Source organism: Meles meles, chromosome 17 (genome assembly GCF_922984935.1).
Source record: "Meles meles chromosome 17, mMelMel3.1 paternal haplotype, whole genome shotgun sequence".
Classification (NCBI taxonomy): Eukaryota; Metazoa; Chordata; class Mammalia; order Carnivora; family Mustelidae; genus Meles; species Meles meles.
The window spans coordinates 45,587,519-45,599,941 of record NC_060082.1 but is presented as its reverse complement, the minus strand read 5'-3'; the positions used below and the strand labels follow the sequence as shown (position 1 = coordinate 45,599,941).

Genomic DNA, 12,423 nt, shown 5'->3' with positions numbered 1-12,423 from the left:
GTGACTTAGGGGCTTTGGATTTAATACTCCTCCTAAGACATAATACAAGTTGCCCATCTCTATTCTACGATGTTCATATCTAAGGGATCTTCAAAGTGCTATGATCTTGGAGAACCTGTAGGCTAAAACAATTCACTTACTGGCAGGGGAAGACAAACACAGGAGATGGAGAAAAATAAGTTTTTCTTAAGAATCTGTAACTAGTTCTTAAGTGGATTTCAAGTTTAAATTTTCACTATATAACATATGGAAATTCCCAACCAAAACTTATGAAGAACTTAACTAAGTCATTATAGTCTTTGGTACCAGCAAAAGCAAACAAAAGCATTTCAGAAGAGATATACCCTCAAACTAAGCAGCAGCAGAATTCCCATAGATGTAGCACAGATAAAGCTTAAATGAACAAGGGCTCTCAATCTAGAATTACAAAATGCATAAGAAAACCATGTTGTATAAGGATCAGCAAAAATAACACAGAATTAGTACTCCCAGGTCTTTGGATAATAACATAGAAATTATACTGTAAAATGTTGAAAATGATTTAAGAAATATTAAAAATGACACTAGCGTAAAAGCACACAGATTTGAAACAGGTATGACCTATCTATAAGAGAATTAGTGAACTGAAATATAGATCTGAAGAAACCATTCAGAATGGGTGTACATACAAAACATGGTAAGTTAAGATGCAAGTAGAAAAGAAGAGCAAGAGAGTAGAAAAGAATTTCCAAGAGAAATTACAGAAGAAAAAAACAGAGATCATCAGAGAGACAATGTTAGAAGAGACAGTGGCTGAAAATATTCCAGCATTGACGTGAGAAGTTAAACTATTTCTTAATGAAAATATATTAAGGAACTGAATTTCAAAAACAAAATCAAAATTTTACAAGCAACTCACATGATTAAATCTTCTTGTGAAGGCAACAGCATTTGGTGCAGAACTGTATTTTTCTTTTTTATTCCATCCACAACTTGAAAGCTCCTGAAAAAAATGAGTAAAAATAAATTCATTAAATAGCCTAGTTTTCTTATTATATTAAAGGTTTCGAAACATAAAAGACAGTTGTGTCCTTTCCTACAGCCATTTAATAGGAACGTATCTAATACTATAACCACTCAAATCATAAAAACAAATTCTACTAGTAGAATGTAAGAGGGAAAATTACTTGTCTATAAGAATACAGATGACTAGAGTTACACTCTACAGGGAAACTGGTGGATTCTTCTTTGAAGCAATTTGAATCCCAAATCATCCCAGATAATGAAAGTTGAGCTTCCTACAATGTATAGTGAAGCCTAGTAGTTGCCAAGCCCGATTCAGTTACTCAGAACTTTCAGTTAGGTTCCCAGAACCTCACTCTTTGAGCTGACAAGCAACCACCCGAAATGTGTGATCAAACCTCTAAAAAAAGAGTTCTTGATACTCCGGGGTATCAAGACACCCCACGGAGTCTCACCCCAATTGACACTCCAGGGTGTCAATTCTATTGACCGGGTCTGTCAATAGAATTCAAAGGGCTTAATAAATCTGGATGTCAAAAAATTAAATTTTTATTTTATACTAACCTCTGATATAACACTCCTTTTAATTATAAATGCAGAGTACAGATTACAGAAGAGTTAACAATACCTGTGACTTTTGTCACTGATAAAAAATTTTCATATCACATTACAGTTGGTATAGACAGTCCAAAAATATCATTTATACTTATCACTAGTTTGAAATTAGCTCATTATCTCAGTATCTTAATGGGTTAATAAGGGAGCACATATATATTGCTATGTAACAGTTATAAAAATGTGTTGACAAGCATATTTTCATAGAATTGATTCCTTTGATTTTAAAGAGGTATTCAGCTTCTTATAGGCTTTGTTCAGGTGCCAAAGGGGTCCAAGGTTCAAAGCAGGTGAAGAACCCTGCTGTAATGCAGTAACCACATCAGAAAGAGACAGAATCGATCTGAGGAAATCTATCTATCTAATCTGAGCAAACTGAGTTAAGGCAGGAAAACAAACAAAAACAGAAAAAAAAAATCATACAACTATTACTTTCAGATAGCTAAGGTATTGCTCCCATTAGGCAAAAACAGGAGGATATATTTAGAGGACAAAACAGAGCTTTTAGAAATGAAAAACATGGTAAGGGAGATTTTAAAAACCAACATAAGAGTTGTGAGATAAAGGTGATAAAATCTTTTACAAAATAAACTCAAAATAGGAGACAAGATATTATGTTTATAGAGTCCATAAGAGTCAATGTCTGCATAATAACAAGAACAGAGAAAAATAACTTAACAAAATGTTTTTTTTAATGCCTCTAGACCTTAAGGACAGGAAAAGACCTATCTCATGCCTTTTATAATGGGGTAAATTAAAAAAAAACACACACACCTCAAAATCAAGGCCTAACATCAAAAAGTTTAGAGTATTAGAAACTAAGGGATTATAAATCAGTAAGATTAAAAAACAAAGCAAAATAAAAATAGATTACAGGCAGAAAAAGGGATCAAAGGCATCGATACCTCAAGAGTAACACTGAAAGTCGAAGACAACTGAAATAATGTCTTCAAAATCCTAGAATTGTGTCCAACAAAAATGTGAATTAAATATGAAAATATACTGCAGAGATTTTCAGACATGAAAGTCTCAGAGAATTTGTTTTCTATGTACCTATTCTCAGAGAGCCAGCAAAATTATATGGTTCCTTAAAACAAACTAGCAAATTAAGATAAAGGAAAACATGGGATCCAGGAAACTTATTAACAAACATAGAAATACTAGGAAATAGAAAGGAAATACTAGGAATACCCAGATTAACAGTAAAGGGAGATCCTGGGACACAACTGTGGGCAGAGCTTAAGAACAACAGCTTAGGGGCACCCAGGTGGCTCAGTCAATTGAGTGCCTGCCTTCAGCTCAGGGTCCTGGGATCCTGGGATTGCAGCGTCCTGGGATCAAGCCCTGCATCAGGCGCCTTGCAAAGCTGGAGGCCTGCTTCTCCCCTCTCCCACTCCCCCTGCTTGTGTTCCCTCTCTCGCTGTCAAATAAATAAATTAATTTTTTAAAAAAAAGAACAACAGCTCAGACATTAACTAGCAAGAAGACAGAAATTACAAGAAGGGTGCCTCTCAAAGATGAAGAAATGTCTAAGAGTTTGAACACACTGAGAAGGCATTCACTATATTCACCACTGGCAGAAAAATTAGTGACCAGTACAGAGAAAGCTTAATTAAGTTATTAGCTCAAGGAAAACAAAATTTAAGTAAGTAAGCACGGCTCAGTTGTAAAGAATAGTTGAGTCATGATTACTTATTCATGTCAAAATTATGACATAACTACATGCAAAAAAGAAGAGGAAGTGAACTGTGTAAATGTCAGGGGAACAGAATGTAAGACTATGAAATCATCTTCTACAGAGTCAATAAATCATATCCAAAATTTTAAAAATTATAAACGATAGACATTTAGATGCATTATTTGAAAACTGGACATAAACTCCTCCAAGGAGGAACAACCAAGACACTGGATGGGTATGCAGCTCGAGGATGGGGCTGATGAAAATATGTGACTTCTTAAATGTGATGTACTCCTATCTTCCATAAAATTTAGAAACAGAAATAAAAAGAAACAGTCTAAGCGGAAGATGGAGGAAATAGTTATGATGATACAATACTTCAAAAACACAAGTACTACTCCCTTGACTGGCGTGATTTCAGTGAATACTGAAAAAAAGTGGTAGATTCAGATATTTTGGAGGCAGGCAGGCCTTGATCAAAACTGGATCTATATAGCATAAGCCAGAAATGAGGTATCCAGAGATACACAAATTCTCTTTTCTGGCCCAAGTAACTGAGATGGAGAATACACTGAGAGAAGAAACAGCAATTACTGCTTCAGCACAGTAGATAAGCAATAAATGCTCTGAAGATACCAATTACTAACTTTTTTAAAACCTAAAGCTAGATTACAACCTTCAGATTTGAAATTACTGGAGGAAAATATAAAACAACAGTAAAAAAAAGAATTGTTTGTTACTGAGCCTAAATATCCATTTCACATTACCTCCCTGTATAGATAGAAAATAGTGACAGACATTATATGAATGTAAAAACGACATGATAACTATATTAAAAACATCTACTACAAAGTATTATTTTAAAAATATAAATATTTAACTATATGAATATATATTAATATAACTATATAGAGACATCATATTTTAGGACAATTTCCTAGGATTACATCTATAAATACTGAATTGTTTTTAACCAATTAGTATTATTCCCAAATTTGTATTAATGCCATGATCAAAGTGTCTGTGTCAAATTGATACTATACTTATCAAACTACGCAATGTAGCCATTTAACAGTTCAAACTCAGTAACAAACTTTTACACAGAAAGTGAATTTCACCCTCCTGTTAGAAGGCTACACTCTAACTAATGAATATCCTTGTACCTTTTCTCACATTTCTGGTCATTTCCTAAATTTACAGTCCTAGAAGTAAAATCACTAGGTCAAAGAGGATGAACTTTTTCAAGGCTTTGATACCCATCAAACTGCCCTCCTGAAATACTGAGTCATTTATACTATTACCGAGTATCATTTTCTTAAAAGTCTTACTGAATCGGGGTATATTTATCCCCTTTCATTGCTTTAATTTCCCCAATTGTAAGAGTAATTACGTTTGTTAAAAAGAGAGAAAAGGGAGGGTGGGGCCATGAACCAACTATAAACCCACCACAGACAATCTGTGAAAACACACCTTCCCAATCTTCTTTATGTGCGTACTGAGGCCTGGTTTCTGTTTGTTTAAAGTAGCTGATACTTATATTGTCCTCTTCTGTGTGATTTCATCTTCTGGTTTTATGTTTGGAAAGGCCTTTTCAGCCTGAGAACGGCTGTCTTAACAGCAGCAGTAAAAGTAGAGTTAACACTACAGAGATTACTGTACACCGGGCAGTAGTCTAAGTGTTTTATACATATCAACTCCTTTGAACCTATCTTCATCATTATTATAAATTATAATAAACAAGGAATCCAGATAAAAGTATCAGTGAACTACAGCTTTATTTTTTTTACACTAAAAACTTCCAAATGCTTTTCTGACTCCTCAAATAAAAAATGATAAAAATGGATAAAAATTTGGATAAAAAATTCATCTAATTCTTAGTATATTTCAACATCATTAACTTAATGGAAAAAATGCATTGTCCCTTTAACTAAGCTGACAGAAAGCAGGTGGGGATGAATGATTCCATGTAGTTGGTAGCAAATGGATGAAAATTCCACTGGACCCCACCATTTTAAAGAAATCTGTAATTAGGGGCACCTGGGTGGCTCAGTGGGTTAAGCCTCTGCCGTTGGCTCAGGTCATGATCTCAGGGTCCTGGGATCAAGCCCCACATCGGGCTCTCTGCTCGGCAGGGAGGCCTGCTTCGCCCCCCTCTCTCTGCCTGCCTCTCTGCCTACTTGTGATCTCTGTCAAATAAATAAATAAAATATTAAAAAAAAATAAAGAAATCTGTAATCAGAAAATGTAAGACACAAGCAGGTTTTTTAAAACCTGTTAAAACAGTAGCTTCTGCTTCAGAAAGGATTTCCATTTTGAGATGATGCTATATTTCATCTGATACAACAATAAACTACAATGATGGAGAACAGATTAGTGGTTCTAGGAGTTAAGGACGGTGGGGAGTGAGTAGGAGTGGGACTGGCTGACTAAAGAGGGCTAACACAAGGGAGAGAAATCACTGTGGTATTGCAATAGTTCTGTATTTTGACTGAGGGGATGGTTAGACAAAACTATACATAGAAAAAAATGTTACAGAACTATACAGGCACGTGTTGTACAAACGTCCATTCCCTGGTCCAGCTACTGTACCATACTTACATTAAGATGTAGCTTCTAGGGGAAACTGGTGAAGGGTGAGTGGCACTTCTCTGCAATATTTTTGCAACTTCCTATGAATCTATAATCTATGAATCTATTATTATCCCTGTACGATTTTTTTCCCAAGTTCTAGTGAATCTGTAATTACCTCAAAATAAAAAGTCAACAACAATAAAAATCTTATTTAATGGGGCACCTGGGTGGCTTAGTGGGTTAAGCCTCTGCCTTCGGTTCAAGTCATGGTCTCAGGGTCCTGAGATCAAGCCCCACATGGGGCTCTCTTCTCAGCGGGGAGCCTGCTTCCCCCTCTCTTTCTCCCTGCCTCTCTACCCACCTGTGATCTCTCTCTCTTTCTCTGTCCAATAAGTCAATAAAATCTTTAAAAAAAAAAAAAATCTCATTTAATGAATTATGGAGCTGGAATTGCATTGGGACTCCAGGAATGAATTCATTACTTTCTTCTTAAACCCTGACCAGCACTTACATTAGCTAGCCTTAAAGGAATTTTGCCCTGCCCCACCTCTCTCTCAACAACCACAGAACTCTGTGAGGAAAAAAAAATTGCTTTTCCCTTTGTCTCTGTCTCTTTTTGTCTCAGACTCCAGGATCTTCCTCCAGAAAACACTATAAGCAATCTGAGAAATAAATTCTCCCACCAGTGGTATCTTGCATTTGACAACATATCAGCCTAGTCAAGGGTTATTAGATACTAAAACATCTCCCATGAACACCAAAAAGCAAGCTTAGTGACTCAAATGATTTTTTTTTAAGAGTCTGGCTTAAGAATAGGACTGATTTAAGTATACTGTGTAAGTAAGCCTCTATTTTAGCAAAGGCTTAATGAAATACACCAGCCTTGATACCTCTTAAAACCTGTTCAAATGGATTAACTTACAATTTTAAAATCAGGCAGTAAAAAGAAATCTAACAGCAATTCACAGATACAAATGCAATTTTTAAATGGTCATCGAAAGAATATGTGGAAGAATACTCATGGGCTCACTCTGAGCCATAAAACTGTGAAGCCCGACTTTCCACTGAGTTTATTTTGGAAGCACGTGGGGAGCAAACACCACAACTCACGACCACCTACCCTATGAAAGAATTACTGAATTTCACAGGAGTCACAGCTTCTCTTATGTCTCTTGTAGGTTTGTTCTGTAAAGTCAAATTCTTGCTCTAAATTTCATCTTGTAGGTTCCAACACTCTTAAAAGGACTGCTCTAAGGGTGATGTTGTAGGGATACCTAAAGATAGAAGAAGAGAAAAGGCCAATATAGACCAGCATGTAGACAGAGATTGAGAGAAGACAAGAAAAAGTGATGGAATCTATAAAAGACTGCGGGGGGTGGGGCAGAGAATCCTCGAAAGAAGACCTTTTTTTTGTTTCACTGAAGTACAGCTGACACACAGAAGAAGGTCATTATGCTAAGGTACTCTTCTGCTCAAAAGATGCAAAGCTCTAAAGGGAGATGGTATCTCCATCAGCATTCAGCCTATATGGCTATTTAGAAAGAAGTCTCAGCCACAGATGATGTGCTCGTTATGATTCCTGTATTTTTAATCAACAGAATAAAGTTTTGAAACTATAAAACTTTAATGCGTTATGTTAAATCGAAAGTATCACTTTCTTTTCTAATGTAGTCACATCCTCTGTTCCCCCTCTGCCTTCCTCCCGACATATTACAGCTGCCCCTAGAATGAAAGCAGAGATAAAGGCAGGAGCTACCTTCTGCTACCACTGATGCCATGATACACCCACTCCCGTAATCAACAATGTTCCCCCTTCCTTCTCTGGTTTTTTTCTAAGCCTAAGCTTAATACACCACACTCATGGTGATGAGCAGCAATAATATAACATACAGAAGGGTTTCCACCTTGCTTCTAACAGAAAATTCCAAGTCTTTCATGTCATCTTTGTTTTCTTCAAACCTCTCACCATATTCATGAATTGTTTACATTTTAATTCTAATGCAAATGATAATTTTCATTAAAAACAACAACAACAACACAGAATTATGGTATTCCTGATTTTGGAATCTGGGACGTTGCCAAGATTCTAGTCTCTAACATACACAAAAATGTTAGCATACAGAATGGCCTTCAACATACTGTCAGAAATATCAGTTTTATATATCAACTTTAAGTTTTTCAGAAATGTTTTAGTAAGAGTCAGAATTACCTATTATGTACTTTTCCTCATTTCATCACAATTCTTCCTCAATCTCTAGTGTATCTCTGCTCTGTATATAATGTCTGTTTATTGAAATAATCTAAATGACTTACTAGAACTTTATAATAAAGTGTGAAACTTTCTTCTTTGAATGCAATACATGTCAGGAACCTTCAGTCAGAGCCAGACACTTTACGAACACTTGAGAACCTCGTAAAAGAGGCAAACGTTATCCAGTGTGTAATGACTACAGTACAGATTTCCAGCACAGTTCACCCTTTAAGAATGATCAAAAGCACCAGAGAATTGCGATTAGAAAGAAAGTCTGATTGCAAGCAAACTTTCTGTCATAACACGTCCTGTGCTGAGTAATAAAATACTCATTCTGAAGAGAAACCCTATTGATGTAATAAACATACCAATGTCATCAGAACAAATATAAGCTTTATAGAATATAAGAGAATTTGTAATAGACAAGACCCAAAAAAGCCATAAATGTAATACACCTTCAAAATAGCAGTCATTCCTTCCTCAACATGAAAGAACTCACACTGGAGGGAAGCCCTATAAACATGTCAGAGCTTTCTAAAAGAAAACAAACATTCATGATCAAAAGAGAAATCACGCCAAGAAAATCCTATGTGTATGAAATACGGAAAAACCTTAACAAGAGCTGAGCTTCAACTAAATAACAGAAAATTCACCCCAGAAATTACTGAATGCACAAAATCTGTAATCTGCTGTTACTAAGCATTAAATAATTCATACTAGGGGAAAAAACCTGAAAATTTTCTTAATTGTGGGTGGGGAAAAAACCCAAAACTCCTATTTCCATAGAAAGAACGCTATTTTAAAAGAGTCACATTCTTGGACTAGTAACAGACTTTTGCGGAAATGATTCCAAACACGATAAACAATGGGAGATGACGTGCCTGTGGGCTCTACAGTATAAAGCCTTGGAATGGTTACTTACCGAACTCAAATACTGAACAGATATTATTCTAGGCACTAGAGACGTATCAGTGAACAAAGCAGACAAACGTTTCTGCCCTTGTGGAATTTATCTAGTGAGAGGATAACATCCCCTAACACCACTCGACCCTTATCAGCTGCTTAAGACTCCTGCAGCTTTGATCAAAATTATATTTATTACTGACTGAGAACTACCCTTAACTGTCGCTTTTACTCTGAAGTCACCAATAAAAACAATCCTACTTCCAGGAATTCTGAAAGACCTAAACAGTATTCTAAAGAACCAACAGTCCAAAATCCTTTACTTCATAGATTCGGTAATTTTTTAAAAAGGCCAAAGATATGAAATAGATTCTATTAATGGCACAATCTATAAATGGCAAAGCTGAAAAAAACTGCGAGTCTTCTGGCTCCCTGCTTTTATGCTTTGCCACTAAAAATCCTCTTTGGGGATTCAAAAGGCTAAAATAAGTGAAATTAAATAATTAAAAAATTTTGAGCACCCATTCAGAGCTATGAAGGTTAGACACTGATTAAAAAAAAAAAAAAAAAAGAGGGGTGCCAGGGTGGCTCAGTGGGTTGGGCCTCTGCCTTCGACTAGGGTCATGATCTTGGGGTCCTGGGATCAAGGCCCGCATGGGGCTCTCTGCTAAGCGGGGAGCTTGCTTCCCCCACCCCCTCTGCCTACTTGTGATCTCTCTCTCTCTCTCTCTCTCTCTCTCTGTCAAATAAATAAATAAATAAATAAACATCTTTAAAAAAAAAAAAAAGAGCAGCAAAATACATGGCAATTTGTGCCCAAAACTGGTTTAAACAAAAGAAAAAAAAAGACAGAGATACAAAACTCCATGGAAATAAGAGTTGTAAGGACACATTAACAATGGTAGACTATAAATGATCAAACTGCTAAACTTTTTCCTTCTTTGTGATCACTGTAATGACCATTTCAGCAACGGTATCACTGTGCACTCTCCCCACCACTGAGAGAGGGCTGCTTAGCAAGGGGAGGGAAGAAGAGTGAAAAGGCGGGTTTTGTGTGAGATGGATCAGCATCCATAGAACCTTCCAAATTTGGCCATGCTGCTTGGGTCAGTGGGGACATGAAGATTCTTAGGATTTCTGTAGCAGCAGCTTTGGGAATCAGGGCCAAGTGTTCCAGTGGAGAGGGAGCCAACGGTACAGAGAGCACTGGCTGTGCTGAGACCTGTCTCAGGCCCAACAATCCTGCACAGACACAAAGGAGTGCTCATATTTCTAGAGCCAGTGAGCTGCAGCCTTATGAAAACACGGTACTCTTTTAATAAATATCATTCAGGGGCGCCTGGGTGGCTCAGTGGGTTAAAGCCTCTGCCTTTGGCTCAGGTCATGATCCCAAGGTCCTGGGATTGAGCCCCGCATCAGGCTCTCTGCTCCGCAGGGAACCTGCTTCCTCCTCTCTCTCTGCCTGCCTCTCTGCCTAGTTGTGATTTCTCTCTGTCAAATAAAAAAATAAATAAATAAATATATATGTATCGTTCAGAGCTGACAGAGATGGGGAAGGAGAGAAAAGTTTTTTGGGAAGTAAAATCAATTGGAGAACAGGGGAAATAGGATGGAGAGAAAAGGGAAAGGAGTGACTCCTAGGGTTGGTTCTGAATGTAATAATAATGCACAGATGGCGCATACCACGTAGACAGGGAATCTTTAAAAATAAAACCGGAGCACACCTTTTCTTGTAGTTATATTCCTACCAAAGAGTTTTCTGTATCACTGATGAACCTTCCTGTAGCATTAAATTCTTTTCATTGTTAAGCATGTTTTCCATTCTTCTGACCATAAAACAAAAAAACTAAGAAAACAAAGTACCAAAATCTGTTCTTTTTTCTTCTTTCGATCTGAGGTAACTTCAAATGTGAGACAGGGTTGGAGAAAAACCAGACTTAGCATTTGTTTGATTCATATCTGCTCTTAAAGATGTGACTTTATTTAGCCAGTATTCTACTGATGACTAAGTACAGTCCCTGTACCATAAACAATTTTTGTGCCAGTTCCAAGATAAGGGAGATAGTTTCTACAGTGAAAAAAAAGGCGTGGAATTTTTCCTTTTCCCCCTGAGCAACTCTGCAGTGTGCTGTGTGACAGGCACTGTGCAGGTAAGTGGCCAGAGCCTGAGACGGTGGCTGCACTTTGCAAGGTGCCCTTTCCTTCCTACAAGTTAAGAACAAGTTTAGGTAGGGCGCCTGGGTGGCTCAGTGGGTTAAAGGACAAGTTTAGGTAGAACCAGTTCACCTAAACTGTACTTAACACAAAAGACTGAGGAATACAGAATTCCACAAACTGGTAGGAATTATAGGGTCTACTTAGGGAACTGAATTAATGAGAGATATATATTTCAGTGAGTTCCAGGTGACTCAAATTGCCTCTATTATAAAAAAATCGAGTGAGACCTGGCTGGTGCAATCACCAACCTGCACTCAATCACCAAGTCATACAGCTGGATTAAGAAGAAATATTCTTCAAAGTTCAAATTCTGTACAGATTTCATTTTAGAAAACTTGAATTACCACCTGAAATAAATTACACAGGGATATGTACATATAATAGTGAGTTCTGATTAATAGTTTCAGTGGATAACTAAAGAGCTTTTAAAATTTCATAAAGTAGGGGCGCCTGGGTGGCTCAGTAGGTTAAAGCCTCTGCCCTCGCCTCAGGTCATGATCTCAGAGTCCTGGGATCGAGCCCCACATCGGGCTCTCTGCTCCGCGGGGAGCCTGCTTCCCTTCCTCTCTCTCTGCCTGCCTCTCTGCCTACTTGTGATCTGTCTGTCAAATAAATAAAATCTTTTTAAAAAATTTCATAAAGCATATACATGCTTTTTAAAAAAGTTTTACATAAAGTCATATAGGGACTTAAATACTGACATAATGGGTAAATGCATCACAAGATAAATTTATTAGATTCAGGGATAATGCTCTCTTTTCATAATATCTGAGGTTAAATTTTGATTTAACAAAAGTCTTCATTCTTTAGTGAAGCTAATAACTATATAATGAGGTAAACACCATTTATGCTAATAAAAAAGATTAATACACTAGACTGACTTCATGGCTTTATCTATTAATTTGTCAACAGCAAGAGTTTTGACATGACAAACAACATCTGTACAAACATTTCAGATAACTGGTGGTCATTAACAGACTCAAAGATATCCCACAACAAAGATGCTCCACAACTCAGGAATTAGTGCACTGGAGTGTGGATATTACCATCAGTGCTGGTCAGCAATGCTGAACGTAAGAGCAAGCTAAAGACAACAACAAGATACCATTTACATGAAAAATTAAAAACCTGCAACAGCATTTATTGCTAAGGAATACATACACTTAGAGAAATAGAGCTCACTATT

The 12,423-nt window shown here is 36.9% G+C and overlaps 1 protein-coding gene across 7 annotated transcripts in view; it reads right to left on the bottom strand.

The window, feature by feature from the left end:
- The window catches only part of RALGPS2 (Ral GEF with PH domain and SH3 binding motif 2), a 164,385-nt gene that overhangs the window by 103,538 nt on the left and 48,424 nt on the right, over positions 1-12,423 (bottom strand). For 6 of the 7 annotated variants that reach the window (XR_006815507.1, XM_045982375.1, XM_045982376.1 and 3 more), the window contains exon 5: positions 899-982. Coding sequence is in view for 5 of the 7 variants with exons in the window: in XM_045982375.1 (XP_045838331.1) it covers positions 899-982 (84 nt within the window). In the remaining 2 variants the exon portion in view is untranslated. Of the gene's footprint in view, positions 1-898; positions 983-6,986; positions 7,126-12,423 lie in introns of those variants that run through there. The other variant, XM_045982377.1, reaches the window with a different exon arrangement.